Source organism: Bombina bombina, chromosome 8, assembly GCF_027579735.1.
Source record: "Bombina bombina isolate aBomBom1 chromosome 8, aBomBom1.pri, whole genome shotgun sequence".
Classification (NCBI taxonomy): domain Eukaryota; kingdom Metazoa; phylum Chordata; class Amphibia; order Anura; family Bombinatoridae; genus Bombina; species Bombina bombina.
The window spans coordinates 318,757,974-318,774,609 of record NC_069506.1 but is presented as its reverse complement, the minus strand read 5'-3'; the positions used below and the strand labels follow the sequence as shown (position 1 = coordinate 318,774,609).

At 40.0% G+C, this 16,636-nt stretch overlaps 1 protein-coding gene across 2 annotated transcripts in view; it reads left to right on the top strand.

The window, feature by feature from the left end:
• The window catches only part of GRAMD1B (GRAM domain containing 1B), a 602,742-nt gene that overhangs the window by 559,858 nt on the left and 26,248 nt on the right, over positions 1–16,636 (top strand). For both annotated transcript variants that reach the window (XM_053691526.1, XM_053691525.1), the window contains 7 exons: positions 4,951–5,066; positions 12,764–12,923; positions 13,782–13,959; positions 14,898–15,041; positions 15,204–15,322; positions 15,457–15,599; positions 16,050–16,153. In XM_053691526.1, coding sequence (XP_053547501.1) covers positions 4,951–5,066; positions 12,764–12,923; positions 13,782–13,959; positions 14,898–15,041; positions 15,204–15,322; positions 15,457–15,599; positions 16,050–16,153 — 964 coding nt within the window. The remainder of the gene's footprint in view (positions 1–4,950; positions 5,067–12,763; positions 12,924–13,781; positions 13,960–14,897; positions 15,042–15,203; positions 15,323–15,456; positions 15,600–16,049; positions 16,154–16,636) is intronic.

Sequence of the window (16,636 nt, the reverse complement as noted above, 5' to 3'; positions counted from 1 at the left end):
TACACAGGGTTTGTTTTTAAGCCGGTAGCGGCGGTTTCCGGAGCTGCAACTTATTGGTGCAAATCTCTTTATGATATGGTCAAGAGGGAGACTTCCCTCAATGAAATACAGGAGAGAATTAAGGACTTGAGGGTAGATAATTCTTTTATTTGTGATGCCAATATGCAAGTTATTCGCCTGAATGCTAAGGTTTCAGGATTTTCTGTACTAGCTCTCAGGGCTCTGTGGCTAAAGTCGTGGTCTGCGGACATGACCTCCAAGTCCAGACTGTTATCCCTTCCCTTTCAGGGAAAGATCCTGTTCAGTTCAGGATTGGACTCGATCATATCCACGGTGATGGGGGGGGGTCAACGGTGCTTTCCTACTGCAGGATAAGAAGGTTAAACCTAAGAGAGCTACTTTTCGTTCCTTTCGTTCGGACAAGGCCCAATGCCAGCAGCCTGCCGCATAAGCAGATCGAAGGTCGAAGGGTGCTTGGAAGCCAGCTCAGTCTTGGAACAAGTCTAAGCAGAACAAGAAGCCCGCCGAAACAAAGTCGGCATGAAGGGGCGGCCCCCAACTGGTCTCCGGACCAAGTAGGGGGCAGATTATCTCTCTTTTCAGAGGCCTGGTTGCAGGACGTTCAGGACCCCCTTGGGTTCTGGAGGTTGTCGCCCAAGGATACAGGATAGGGTTCAGAACTCATCCGCCCAGGGGCAGATTCCTCCTGTCCAATCTGTCTTCCTGACCAGAAAAGAGAGAAGCCTTTCTAGACTGTGTGAGGGATCTCTCTTCCCTGAGTTTTTGTACCAATACCCCCAGCAGAGAGGGATCTAGGGTACTATTCAAACCTTTTTGTGGTCCCAAAGAAGGAGGGCACGTTTTGCCTGATTCTGGACCTAAAATGTTTAAACAGGTTTCTGGCTGTTCCATTGTTCAGAATGGAAACAATCAAATCTATTCTGCCCCTAGTTCAAGAAGGCCAGTTCATGACGACAATAGACTTGAAGGATGCCTACCTTCATGTGCCAATCCACAGGGATCACTTCAGGTTCCTGAGATTTGCATTTCTGGACCAACATTTTCAATTTGTGGCCCTTCTCTTTGGTCTGGCAAAGGCCCTGAGAGTCTTCACAAAGGTTCTGGGGGCACTGCTTGCAGTAGCCAGGTCCAGAAGCATTGCTTTGACGCCCTATCTGGACAATATCCTAGTCCAGGTGCCGTCATTCAGTCTCGCAGAGGACCACTCGAGGGCCCTTCTGCTTTTGCTCCAATCTCACGGTTGGAAGATAAACTCAGGAAATAGCTCCCTGATTCCCAGCAACCTCTTTAGTTGTGCATGTTGAGACAGTGGAACGGCGATCATACAGATCTATCCCAACAGATTTCTCTGGACGATCAGAGAAGGCAATCCCTTTCTTGGTGGATCCTTCCGGAACAGCTGTCCCAAGGAACATCCTTCCTGAGACCGTCCTGGGAGATTGTGATCACGGACGCGAATCTGGCAGGATGGGAAGCTGTTTGGGGTGCCAGGATGGCATAGGGAAGATGGTCTCAAGAAGAGTCTCTCCTACCAATCTATATTCTGGAACTTCGAGCCATCTATAAGGCTCTGAAGGCGTGGCCTCTTCTGGGGTCATTTAGCTTCATCAGATTCCAGACAGACAACATTACCTCTGTGGCTTACATCAACCATCAGGGGGGGATGAGAAGCTCCCTAGCGATGAGGGAGGTTTCTCGGATATGGGAATGGGCAGAGTCCCACAACTGCTTGCTCTCAGCAATCCACATTCCTGGTGTGGACAATTGGGAATCGGACTTTCTCAGCAGGCAGTCCTTCCATCCGGGGGAATAGTCTCTCCAACCCGAGGTGTTTGTGGAGATTTATCACGAATGGGGGACTCAGGAGATAGACCTCATGGCGTCCAGACTCAATTGCAAGCTACCCATATCGAGGACCAGGGATCCCTAGGCAGAGCTGATAGATGCCTTGGCGGTTCAACCTAGTTTACATTTTTCCACCATTTCCACTTCTATCTTGTGTAGTGGCCCGCATCAAGCAGGAGCAAGCTTCGGCTATTCTGATTGCTCCGTCGTGGTCGCGGAGGAAGTGGTTTGATGATCTAGTGGGGATGTCATTGTCTCCTCCATGGAGGTTACCCTGTCGCAGGGATCTGCAGGTACAGGGTCCTTTTCATCATCAAAACCTAGATTCTCTGAGGCTGACTGCGTGGAGATTGAATGCTTAGTCTTGGCCAAGAGAGGTTTCTCTGAGAGAGTGAGTGATACTCTCGTTCAGGCCAGGAAGCTGGTCACTCATCGCATCTATCATACGGTGTGGAGGACTTACTTGTCCTGGTGTGAGAAACATGGATATCCTTGGCATATGGTTAAGGTATCTAGGATTTTGTCCTTTTTCCAGGATGGCCTGGAGAAGGGGCTTGCCGCCAGTTCCTTGAAGGGACAGATTTCGGCATTGTCTGTTCTGTTACACAAGAGGCTCGCTGAGCTTCCTGATATACAGTCTTTTGTTCAGGCTTTTTCTAGAATCAGGCCTGTTTTTAGACAATTCACTCCGCCTTGGAGCTTGAACTTGGTTCTGAAGGTGTTGCAGAGGGTTCCGTTTGAACCTATGCCCTCTGTTGACATTGATATTCTTTCTTGGAAGGTTCTCTTTCTGTTAGCTATTGCATCGGCACACAGAGTATCTGAGTTGGCGGCCTTGCAATATGAGCCTCCTTATCTGGTGTTTCACGCTGATAAGGCTGTTCTTCGCACTGGTTTGGGATTCCTTCCCAAGGTTGTGTCTAACCGTAACATCAATCAGGAAATTATTGTTCCTTCTTTGTGTCCTAACCCCTCTTCTCCTAATGAGAGGTTACTTCATAATTTAGATGTGGTTCGAGCTTTGAAGTTCTATCTTCAGGCTACGAAGGATTTCAGACAGACTACATCTCTTTTTGTGGTGTATTCAGGGAAGTGCAGGGGGCAGAAAGCCTCTGCAACTTCTTTGTCCTTTTGGTTGAGGAGCATGATTACCTTAGCCTACGAGACAGCGGGACATAAGCCTCCTCAGAGGATCATGGCTCATTCGACTAGAGCTGGGCCTTCAAGAATGAGGCCTCTATGGAGCAGATTTGTAAGACGGCTACCTGGTCCTCCTTACATACCTTCACAAAATTTTACAAGTTTGACATGTTTGCTTTGGTGGAAGCAGTTTTTGGGAGAAAGGTTTTACAGGCTGTGGTGTTCTCAGATTACGGTCCGCCTCTTGCCCTCCCATTTTCATTCAGTGTCCTCTAGAGCTTGGGTATTTGTTCCCACAAGTAATGAATGAAGCAGTGGACTCTCCTCCCCTTTAGATGGAAAATATAAATTATGCTTACCTGATAATTTCATTTCCATCGAGGGGAGGAGAGTCCACGGCTCCCACCCGTTGCTCCGGTGGGCGGACCTAATTTTATTTTTGTTCTTCCGGCACCCTTTTTACCCTGATATTTCTCCTACTTTTCCTTGTTCCATTGGCATAATGACTGGGGGATGAGGGAAGTGGGGAAGGTATTTAAGCCTTTGGCTGGGGTGTCTTTACTTCCTCCTAGTGGCCAGGTTCTTATTTTCCACAAATAATGAATGAAGCCGTGGACTCTCCTCCCCTTGATGGAAATGAAATTATCAGGTAAGCATAATTTATATATTTTTTAAAGTCTTCAAATTTGTCCACATTTTATTAAACATAACTAATTACATTAGTTGCTGCCTTGAGCTTGCTGGGATTTTACCAAACTAGTGATGTCCATGTTGGTTAATGGCAGTCTCAGCTCACATCTTTCACATATCTCATGTTGTCATCGTTGGCTGCTGCACATCCCATTTTCTTTTCAATTAAGTATTTGGAGAGAAAAGTTAGAAGCAGTAATTTTACATCTTGTTAGAGAAGAGGACAAATTTGCTTTTCTTTGACCTAAAACAACTCATAAACATATTGAGAGCTAAAAAGTCTCCCCAGCCTTGTCTGCACCTGTATGTAACAGAGGTCTTAAAGTTATGGCCACCTATAATAAACCTCTATTCCCCCCCCTCCCAGCCTAACCCTTTCAATGTACCTCCCCCATCAAAACAAATAATGCCCCCTGAGGGACAGTACCGCCCAGGTTAGGAAACTGTGATCTACACAAAAGAGCACCATTTTAATATGCTCGGTTAGGAATTTTCTGCTTAAACATGAATCAAAAGCGGTTTAAATTTCAACTTGCATCCCAGTAGCAGCTGTGTGATTCCTTAATGGTCTAGATTCACAGAACCACATGCCTAGGGTCACTTTAGAGGTTACATTGAAGTCTCTGGTAAATCACTATCACAGGCAAGGAGACACTGAGGGTGAATACGGAAGAGACTTTAGCATACAGTATGTTGGACCCTATCGATCTGACCGGATGGAATGTTTCTGTTTTTAGTGCCTTCAGTATATCTCATATTTGTCTGAGGTTTACATTTTAATAATGATTAAAGTTGTTGTGTGTAGACTACACTCTGCACTCCTGTGTTTATTCTACATTATATTTTTGTAAACCCATCTGCCCCCCTATTAATTCTTTTTGTAGCTAATGGGCAGCATCTGGGCACACATTTAATTGTGCCTTATAGCTTGGTTGTTACAGCCTCTAACTTTCAGTGTTTTCCCTGTATATGTTTCTGCAAAAATGACACATGAAAAGCAGCACTGCTTCTATGTCCCAGTATGGCTATTGGTAGCAAACCTTAATGACATTACTACCCACACCTTCTCTGTCTCAGCTTGTAATCACACTGGTAAGAAATGACTTAAAGTTCAGCTCCCTTTAATAAGTTTCCACCAACTGGGCTAAAGCTTCAGGGCTTGTTTTTCCTTTCCGGCATCTTTTAGATGGTCGGAATACTACTCCATGTGATACCAACCTGTTTGATAACCTGGTATTCCTTGCCATCTTGTAGCCTCTGTGTCCCAAGGAGCTATGGCATTTTGTCCATCAGTGTTATGGAAATGAGCTGGGACTCACAAGTGATGACGAGGACTATGTCCCCCCAGACGATGACTTCAACACTATGGGGTAAGTGCAAGAAGGGGGAGCTTTTTAACGCAAAGGGGTGGGCTTTGCATTAGATCCTACAGTACTAATAACTTCTATGTTGTTATTCATAGGCAGGACGTGTGTGCTAGGTCGTATTTTATCTCTCAGATCTAATAGGAGCTTCTGATGATAAAATATTGTGCAGATACATTTCCATTTTCTTTAAATGAACATCAACAAGACCAATGTTATTATTCTTTATTATTTTTTATTTATAAAGCGCCAACAGATTCCGCAGCGCTGCCCATGGGTACAAGGATAAAAGTACAACGGAGAAACAATACGATAAAAGACAAAATTTTACAGACAAATACAGGGGGAATTAAGGGCCCTATGCCTGTGGGAACTTACAATCTAGATGGGTAGGAGGATGGGAAACAGGAGGTGGGGACTGCAAAGGTGAGAATGATATTAGTGAGGAGATAGATGAGGGCAACTGTTAGGTAAGTGAAGTTAATTTGTTAATGAGTCGGGTGATAAGATTCACTGAACAAAAAGGTCTTTAGGGAACGTTTAAAGGAGGAGAGGTTAGGGGAGAGTCTGACAGCTCGAGGAAGTGCGTTCCAGAGGGTTGGTGCCGCACGAGAGAAGTCCTGTAGTCTAGCATGAGTGGAGGTAATGGTAGAGGACGCAAGGAGCAGGTCATTGTTGGATATTAGGGGGCGGGCTGGAGTATATTTGTTGATGAGTGAGGACAGGTAGTGTGGGGCAGCAATGGTGAGGGCTTTGTAGGTCAGGGTGAGAATTTAAAATTGAATTCTGCTGTGAATGGGGAGCCAGTGAAGAGACTCACAGAGAGGTGCAGCAGAAACAGAGCATTGAATAATATTGGTTTCATCTGATTAAAGTTGCTATATTTACAGAAGGGTGTAGCATGTGCAGCCAATCAGAAAATTACCATTAATCTAACTGAAATAATATGATTTTAACTCCTTAATTGGATAAAATAAAGCACTGTTAGTCCTAAATTTTGTAAAAATTTGCCATTGTTAGAGTTAGAAACAAATATTGATATTTACCTTGTGTCATTTTATAACAATAATTGTGTTGGATTGTGTCCAAACTCTGCTATTTTAGCCACATCTAATAAAGAGCAAGAGACTCGCTCTTGTTTCTGTTTTTGTGGTGCATTGTTTGGGTATTGTGTAGTTGTAATGTTTGTGTGCCATGGAAATGCATTGTTTGGGTATTGTGTAGTTGTAATGTTTGTGTGCCATGGAAATGCATTGTTTGGGTATTGTGTAGTTTTAATGTTTGTGTGCCATGGAAATGCATTGTTTGGGTATTGTGTAGTTTTAATGTTTGTGTGCCATGGAAATGCATTGTTTGGGTATTGTGTAGTTTTAATGTTTGTGTGCCATGGAAATGCATTGTTTGGGTATTGTGTAGTGGAAATGTTTGTGTGCCATGGAAATGCATTGTTTGGGTATTGTGTAGTTGTAATGTTTGGTGCCATGGAAATGCATTGTTTGGGTATTGTGTAGTGGAAATGTTTGTGTGCCATGGAAATGCATTGTTTGGGTATTGTGTAGTTGTAATGTTTGTGTGCCATGGAAATGCATTGTTTGGGTATTGTGTAGTTGTAATGTTTGTGTGCCATGGAAATGCATTGTTTGGGTATTGTGTAGTTTTAATGTTTGTGTGCCATGGAAATGCATTGTTTGGGTATTGTGTAGTTTTAATGTTTGTGTGCCATGGAAATGCATTGTTTGGGTATTGTGTAGTTGTAATGGTTGTGTGTCATGGAAAAGCGTTGTTTGGGTATTGTGTAGTCGTATTGTTTTTGTGCCATGGAAATGTATTGTGTAGTTGTAATGTTTGTGTGCCATGGGAATGTATTGTGTAGTTGTATTGTTTTTGTGCTATGGAAATGTATTGTGTAGTTGTATTGTATTTGTGCCATGGAAATGTATTGTGTAGTTCTAATATTTGTGTGCCATGGGAATGTATTGTGTAATTGTAATGTTTGTGTGCCATGGAAATGTATTGTGTAGTTGTAATGTTTGTGTGCCATGGAAATGTATTGTGTAGTTGTAATGTTTGTGTGCCATGGAAAAGCGTTGTTTGGGTATTGGGTTTGTGCCATGGAAATGTATTGTGTAGTTGTAATGTTTGTGTGCCATGGGAAGGTATTGTGTAGTTGTATTGTTTTTGTGCCATGGAAATGTATTGTGTAGTTCTAATGTTTGTGTGCCATGGGAATGTATTGTGTAGTTGTATTGTTTTTGTGCCATGGAAATGTATTGTGTAGTTGTAATGTTTTTGTGCCATGCAAATGTATTGTGTAGTTGTAATGTTTTTGTGCCATGGGAAGTGTATTGTGTAGTTGTAATGTTTGTGTGCCATGGGAATGTATTGTGTAGTTGTAATGTTTGTGTGCCATGGGAATGTATTGTGTAGGTGTAATGTTTGTGTGCCATGGGAATGTATTGTGTAGTTGTAATGTTTGTGTGCCATGGGAATGTATTGTGTAATTGTAATGTTTGTGTGCCATGGGAATGTATTGTGTAATTGTAATGTTTGTGTGCCATGGAAATGTATTGTGTAATTGTAATGTTTGTGTGCCATGGAAATGTATTGTGTAATTGTAATGTTTGTGTGCCATGGAAAAGCGTTGTTTGGGTATTGTGTAGTTGTATTGTTTTTGTGCCATGGAAATGTATTGTGTAGTTGTAATATTTTTGTGCCATGGAAATGTATTGTGTAGTTGTTTATGTTTTTGTGCCATGGAAATGTATTGTGTAGTTGTAATGTTTTTGTGCCATGGAAATGTATTGTGTAGTTGTAATGTTTGTGTGCCATGGAAATATATTGTGTAGTTGTAATGTTTGTGTGCCATGGGAATGTATTGTGTAATTGTAATGTTTGTGTGCCATGTAAATGTATTGTGTAGTTGTAATGTGTGTGTGCCATGGAAATGTATTGTGTAATTGTAATGTTTGTGTGCCATGGAAAAGCGTTGTTTGGGTATTGTGTAGTTGTAATGTTTTTGTGCTATGGAAATGTATTGTGTAGTTGTAATGTTTTTGTGCCATGGAAATGTATTGTCTAGTTGTAATGTTTGTGTGCCATGGGAATGTATTGTGTAATTGTAATGTTTGTGTGCCATGTAAATGTATTGTGTAGTTGTAATGTTTGTGTGCCATGGAAATGTATTGTGTAATTGTAATGTTTGTGTGCCATGGAAAAGCGTTGTTTGGGTATTGTGTAGTTGTATTGTTTTTGTGCCATGGAAATGTATTGTGTAGTTGTAATGTTTTTGTGCCATGGAAATGTATTGTGTAGTTGTAATGTTTTTGTGCCATGGAAATGTATTGTGTAGTTGTAATGTTTGTGTGCCATGGAAATGTATTGTGTAATTGTAATGTTTGTGTGCCATGGAAAAGCGTTGTTTGGGTATTGTGTAGTTGTATTGTTTTTGTGCCATGGAAATGTATTGTGTAATTGTAATGATTGTGTGCCATGGAAATGTATTGTGTAGTTGTAATGTTTATGTGCCATGGAAATGTATTGTGTAGTTGTAATGTTTATGTGCCATGGAATGTATTGTGTAGTTGTAATGTTTGTGTGCCATAGGAATGTATTGTGTAGTTGTAATGTTTGTGTGCCATAGGAATGTATTGTGTAGGTGTAATGTTTGTGTGCCATGAAAATGTATTGTGTAGTTGTAATGTTTGTGTGCCATGGGAATGTATTGTGTAGGTGTAATGTTTGTGTGCCATGGAAATGTATTGTGTAGTTGTAATGTTTGTGTGCCATGTAAATGTATTGTGTAATTTTAATGTTTGTGTGCCATGGAAATGTATTGTGTAATTGTAATGTTTGTGTGCCATGGGAATGTATTGTGTAGGTGTAATGTTTGTGTGCCATGGAAATGTATTGTGTAGGTGTAATGTTTGTGTGCCATGGGAATGTATTGTGTAGGTGTAATGTTTGTGTGCCATGGGAATGTATTGTGTAGTTGTAATGTTTGTGTGCCATGGGAATGTATTGTGTAGGTGTAATGTTTGTGTGCCATGGGAATGTATTGTGTAGGTGTAATGTTTGTGTGCCATGGAAATGTATTGTGTAATTGTAATGTTTGTGTGCCATGGGAATGTATTGTGTAGGTGTAATGTTTGTGTGCCATGGAAATGTATTGTGTAGGTGTAATGTTTGTGTGCCATGGGAATGTATTGTGTAGGTGTAATGTTTGTGTGCCATGGGAATGTATTGTGTAGGTGTAATGTTTGTGTGCCATGTAAATGTATTGTGTAGTTGTAATGTTTGTGTGCCATGGGAATGTATTGTGTAGGTGTAATGTTTGTGTGCCATGGGAATGTATTGTGTAGGTGTAATGTTTGTGTGCCATGGGAATGTATTGTGTAGTTGTAATGTTTGTGTGCCATGGGAATGTATTGTGTAGGTGTAATGTTTGTGTGCCATGAAAATGTATTGTGTAGTTGTAATGTTTGTGTGCCATGGGAATGTATTGTGTAGGTGTAATGTTTGTGTGCCATGGGAATGTATTGTGTAGGTGTAATGTTTGTGTGCCATGGAAATGTATTGTGTAGTTGTAATGTTTGTCTGTCATGGAAATGTATTGTGTAGGTGTATTGTTTGTGTGCCATGGGAATGTATTGTGTAGGTGTAATGTTTGTGTGCCATGGAAATGTATTGTGTAGTTGTAATGTTTGTCTGTCATGGAAATGTATTGTGTAGGTGTATTGTTTGTGTGCCATGGGAATGTATTGTGTAGGTGTAATGTTTGTGTGCCATGGAAATGTATTGTGTAGTTGTAATGTTTTCGTGCCATGGGAATGTATTGTGTAGGTGTAATGTTTGTGTGCCATGGGAAATGTTTTGTGTAGGTGTAATGTTTGTGTGCCATGGGAATGTATTGTGTAGGTGTAATGTTTGTGTGCCATGGGAATGTATTGTGTAGGTGTAATGTTTGTGTGCCATGGGAATGTATTGTGTAGGTGTAATGTTTGTGTGCCATGGGAATGTATTGTGTAGGTGTAATGTTTGTGTGCCATGGGAATGTATTGTGTAGGTGTAATGTTTGTGTGCCATGGGAATGTATTGTGTAGGTGTAATGTTTGTGTGCCATGGAAATGTATTGTGTAGGTGTAATGCTTGTGTGCCATGGGAATGTATTGTGTAGGTGTAATGTTTGTGTGCCATGGAAATGTATTGTGTAGGTGTAATGTTTGTGTGCCATGGGAATGTATTGTGTAGGTGTAATGTTTGTGTGCCATGGGAATGTATTGTGTAGGTGTAATGTTTGTGTGCCATGGGAAATGTATTGTGTAGTTGTAATGTGTGTGTGCCATGGAAATGTATTGTGTAGTTGTAATGTGTGTGTGCCATGGAAATGTATTGTGTAGTTGTAATGTGTGTGTGCCATGGGAATGTATTGTGTAGGTGTAATGTTTGTGTGCCATGGGAATGTATTGTGTAGGTGTAATGTTTGTGTGCCATGGGAATGTATTGTGTAGGTGTAATGTTTGTGTGCCATGGGAATGTATTGTGTAGTTGTAATGTGTGTGTGCCATGGAAATGTATTGTGTAGTTGTAATGTGTGTGTGCCATGGGAAGTGTATTGTGTAGTTGTAATGTTTGTGTTCCAATGGGAAATTTATTGTGTAGTTGTAATGTGTGTGTGCCATGGGAAGTGTATTGTGTAGTTGTAATGTGTGTGTGCCATGGGAAATGTATTGTGTAGGTGTAATGTTTGTGTGCCATGGAAATGTATTGTGTAGGTGTAATGTTTGTGTGCCATGGGAATGTATTGTGTAGTTGTAATATTTGTGTGCCATGGAAATGTATTGTGTAGTTGTAATGTGTGTGTGCCATGGGAAGTGTATTGTGTAGTTGTAATGTGTGTGTGCCATGGGAAATGTATTGTGTAGTTGTATTGTTTTTGTGCCATGGAAATGTATTGTGTAGTTGTATTGTTTTTGTGCCATGGAAATGTATTGTGTAGTTGTAATGTGTGTGTGCCATGGAAATGTATTGTGTAGTTGTAATGTGTGTGTGCCATGGGAAGTGTATTGTGTAGTTGTAATGTGTGTGTGCCATGGGAAATGTATTGTGTAGGTGTAATGTTTGTGTGCCATGGAAATGTATTGTGTAGTTGTAATGTGTGTGTGCCATGGAAATGTATTGTGTAGTTGTAATGTGTGTGTGCCATGGAAATGTATTGTGTAGTTGTAATGTTTGTGTGCCATGGAAATGTATTGTGTAGTTGTAATGTGTGTGTGCCATGGGAAGTGTATTGTGTAGTTGTAATGTGTGTGTGCCATGGGAAGTGTATTGTGTAGTTGTAATGTGTGTGTGCCATGGGAAATGTATTGTGTAGTTGTATTGTTTGTGTGCCATGAAAATGTATTGTGTAGGTGTAATGTTTGTGTGCCATGGGAATGTATTGTGTAGGTGTAATGTTTGTGTGCCATGGAAATGTATTGTGTAGGTGTAATGTTTGTGTGCCATGGGAATGTATTGTGTAGGTGTAATGTTTGTGTGCCATGGGAATGTATTGTGTAGGTGTAATGTTTGTGTGCCATGGGAAATGTTTTGTGTAGGTGTAATGTTTGTGTGCCATGGGAATGTATTGTGTAGTTGTTGTTTGTGTGCCATGGGAATGTATTGTGTAGTTGTAATGTTTGAGTGCCATGGGAATGTATTGTGTAGTTGTAATGTTTGTGTGCCATGGGAATGTATTGTGTAGGTGTAATGTTTGTGTGCCATGGGAATGTATTGTGTAGGTGTAATGTTTGTGTGCCATGGGAATGTATTGTGTAGGTGTAATGTTTGTGTGCCATGGGAATGTATTGTGTAGGTGTAATGTTTGTGTGCCATGGGAATGTATTGTGTAGGTGTAATGTTTGTGTGCCATGGGAATGTATTGTGTAGGTGTAATGTTTGTGTGCCATGGAAATGTATTGTGTAGGTGTAATGTTTGTGTGCCATGGGAATGTATTGTGTAGGTGTAATGTTTGTGTGCCATGGGAAATGTATTGTGTAGTTGTAATGTGTGTGTGCCATGGGAATGTATTGTGTAGTTGTAATGTTTGTGTGCCATGGGAATGTATTGTGTAGGTGTAATGTTTGTGTGCCATGGGAATGTATTGTGTAGGTGTAATGTTTGTGTGCCATGGGAAATGTATTGTGTAGTTGTATTGTTTGTGTGCCATGGGAAATGTATTGTGTAGGTGTAATGTTTGTGTGCCATGGGAATGTATTGTGTAGGTGTAATGTTTGTGTGCCATGGGAATGTATTGTGTAGGTGTAATGTTTGTGTGCCATGGAAATGTATTGTGTAGTTGTAATGTTTGTGTGCCATGGAAATGTATTGTGTAGTTGTAATGTTTGTGTGCCATGGGAATGTATTGTGTAGTTGTAATGTTTGTGTGCCATGAAAATGTATTGTGTAGGTGTAATGTTTGTGTGCCATGGGAATGTATTGTGTAGGTGTAATGTTTGTGTGCCATGGGAATGTATTGTGTAGGTGTAATGTTTGTGTGCCATGGGAAATGTATTGTGTAGTTGTATTGTTTATGTGCCATGGGAAATGTATTGTGTAGGTGTAATGTTTGTGTGCCATGGGAATGTATTGTGTAGGTGTAATGTTTGTGTGCCATGGAAATGTACTTCTTGGTTTCATGACTAATTTGACTGTTGTTTCCTTGCAGTTACTGTGAAGAGATACCAGTAGAAGATGTGGAAGTCAATGACAATTCCTCAAAAAGCAGCGGTGATGTCAAACCTGAAACAAATGCAAATTCGAACCTGCAAGATCCACCTCTGACTATCAGCAACCTGTCATGCACAGTTGGCACTGACATCCCCATAGTAAGTGGTATATTCACCCAACCAACCCATCTGCTTCATTATGGGGCACCGAATAAACAAACTAAGCTAAAATGTAAAACTATCATAAATAAAAAAAACAGCTTTTTAAAATATAAAAAAAGTACCCAGGCAATGATTTGTGGGTTGCTGCGCACACATTGATGTCAATAGAAGTGTAAAATAATAATGCAATAAACAATATAAAGATCATGGGGACTATAGCTCAGTGTAATATAAAGCTGCCTGTATCCTTTAGCCAATTAACAGAGAAGTGCTTCCATTGTGTTGCAGAACTCTATAGTCACCAGTGGTTTAAAGGGTTAAGTGCAGCTTTGTAATTGGAATGTCTGTTAGAAAAGAAATGTGTATGGTTGTGTAATTTTCTGTTCCATTGCTTATTATAGCAACCTTATGATACGAAGGACACAAGTGCATATACGTATAAACTGTGAATTCTTGCACATGCTCAGTAGGAGGTGGTGACTCAAAAAGTGCAAATATAAAAAGAATGTGCACATTTTGTTAATAGGAGTTAATTGGAAAGTTGTTTAAATTGCTTAATTTTGACTTGAGTGTCCCTTTAAACATTATTCAATCAGAGTTGCGCTCTTTTTTGTATCATTCCATGTGTTATATACACACACATGATTGGTTGCCGGGTTTGGTCTAATTCCATGCTCTGGATATTAAACTTTAGCATAAGAGTTAAATTAATGGTTGGTATGAGGATTATATTAATGGTATGTTATTGCAGCTGTGTAATGTCTGTAATTGCTTTTATGTGTTAGAGATAAAATGTACATGATGATATATAAGAAACACAGGTGTGAATGTCAATAACTAACTCTTTTTCATCAGTTTGATGGGGGGCTACTGGATGAAATCGATAACGCTTTAGAAGGGGAAATTATCATTGAAAACATTGAGGATCAGAAACTGGAATATATTCCTCCAGTAACGTCACCATCTTTGGACTTTAATGATAATGAAGATCTTCCAACGGAACTTAGCGACTCCTCTGAAACGCATGATGAAGGTGAGCTGGGGAGATCTAACTGAGCAACAAGAGATAGTTAAATAAAAAATAATTTGTAGTAGAAGAGCCTTGCATGTTGTGCACATATGCTGCAGATCATTTAGGTGGGTGGTTCTTTGGCATCAAAAGAGTGACTCAAGTAGGTTATTGGGTTAGGCTTATGCACAGTTATTAAAGTCAAAATTCCTGGAATGGTATTTGTTCCCTTTCCTCTATGATGACCCTGGCTTTGATGTCTGTTGTGGTAACATGCACACTCCTAAACTCCTATGAGCCTACCTTGGTTTAGTCTCCAACAAATGATACAAAGAGAATCATGCAAATTTGTTAATAGAAGTAAATTGGAAAGTTGTTTAAAACTGCATCCTCTATCTAATCATGAAAGTTATTTTTTTTATTACTTTGCTGTCCCTTTTAAGTTTTGAGTATTCGAGGGGGGGGGGGTTGTTTTTTGTCTTATTCTGTTTATTCCGGTCTGTACAAAGGCATTTGTTAGTAGTTTTCTCACAGCTCTCTATATATTTCCTAAGAATGATACCCTTGTATGTTTCAATAATTTATATCCCATGTTGTTGAGGTTTTGAGGTATCACAATTCCAAGTAACTCTTGTGAAAGTGATTGAAAAAGTTATGTATACAAACAAGAAACATGCAAAATAAGCTGCACTGAAAACTTTACAGTTCAATTAGAGTTTGCTACAGAGTTTTTATTAGTGATGTCTGATCTCACTTTCACATCACAGTTTCCTGTGAGATTCTGCTTTCCAGAGAGTCTCTTTCCTTTCCTTTTGAAATAGCTCACTGGGATTTCCAGGTTCAGTTGAGTGAAGACGAACTTTGTAATGTCTGTGAGATTTCACTCTAAACCTGTAGGTTTCTGAGAATCATTCCCTCTTTTTCATTAATTTATTCACTCTATTTCCCACTTTGTGCCTCAGGAGAAGTCCAAGCTTTTTATGAAGATTTAAATGGTCGGCAGTACATCAATGAGGTCTTCAGTTTTAACGTGGACAAACTCTTCAGCCTCCTCTTTAGTGAATCTCAGTTCCAGAGAGACTTCATGGAGCAGAGGCGCTTCACAGGTGAGCGCCTTCCTGGAGTTCCTAGACAATATTATCTCTTTCTTATCCACCAACCACCTTCTTCTTTACTGATGTCAACTCCCAAATGTTGATCACCAAGTCTTTGTAGTGTAGTTTCCTCCAGTAATTATTTAGGTTCTCACATTTTTGTTTTGTCCTCAGAGGTTATATTTCACCCGTGGAAGAAAGAGGAGAATGGAAATCAAACACGCGTTATCCTGTACACTATTGCACTAACCAACCCACTGACACCGAAATCCGCCACAGTTACGGAGACACAGGTGAATTATGGGAGAATATTAAACCCTTAACTCCTGATTGACATGTAACTTTTATTAACAGTTTGTATGTGCTCCTTATTTAATTATCAAAACAAAACCTGTTTTACTCTAAATATGTTTAATATTTCTTTCAGACATTGTACAAGGCGAGTCAAGAGAGTGAATGTTACGTAATTGATGCAGAGGTTCTCACGCATGACATTCCTTATCACGATTACTTTTACACAATTAATCGATACACTCTGACAAGGGCGGCAAGGAACAAAAGCAGACTCAGGTACAGTAGATCCTAAGTTAGGGGCATGTAGCGTTTTTAACTGTAAACTTAAATATTTGTGGCTTTTTAGTTAAGTGTGGCTAAAAAAATTATTCTTACTGTAAAAATGTCTTCCCTTCAAAGTGTTCCAATTATTCATCTTACCTCCTGGAGAGTATTAAATAAAAATAAAAATGCTGCTTTACTTTCATTGTATCATTTGAAATAGCTGCTTTTCCACTTGAAATTGCCACCTATACTGAAAATTTCAATACTGCAGTATTGACAATAGAAAAGGAATATAACCAAGAGGCAGCAGAAGAAATCAATATCCAAGTGGGGGGGTGGGAGAAAGAGCACGTCCCATATAAAAGGTTGTCCCTTCAACTGCTTTGAATACATTTAACCCTTATGAGCTGTTTGCTTCAGTAGATTGTCCCTTTTAACAAGTTTCTTTTCCCCGCCCTCCAGGATCTCAGCGGAGTTACGATACAGGAAACAACCATGGGGACTCGTAAAAACCTTCATAGAGAAAAATTTCTGGAGCGGTTTAGATGAATATTTTCACCATTTAGGTTAGTCCTTTTATGATTCTGGACTTGTAATTGTGTTCATGGCTTTAAAAAAACAGTTGTCCCTGAAAGTGTAATAATATGAAGCTGCAGAACGTAAGAAACAGGTTACTTGTTATTATTAAAGTCACATGTTAATTACTACATAATAGCACTTTCACAGAGAATATTAAAGGGATAGTAGAGGAAAAAGACCAGACAAAAGCAAAAAAAGTAAAAGATGCCCAAAGAGAGGCAGAATTACTGATAGGGAATAGAAAGCAATTGACAAATCTGTTTAAAATGTAGGCGCCAGTAAGAATATTTAGGAGCCAGACAGTGGGATTTGTATATAGCTATATGGAGAATAACCTAAAACGTTAGGAGCCAGGGGTAAAATTCTAGGAGCCAGTGGCTCTGAGGCTCCTGGGTTTGTTGAGCCCCGTCTTAAAGGGACATAAAACACTTTACAAGTCTTTTCAGCATCCTTGCAATAAACAAACTCTG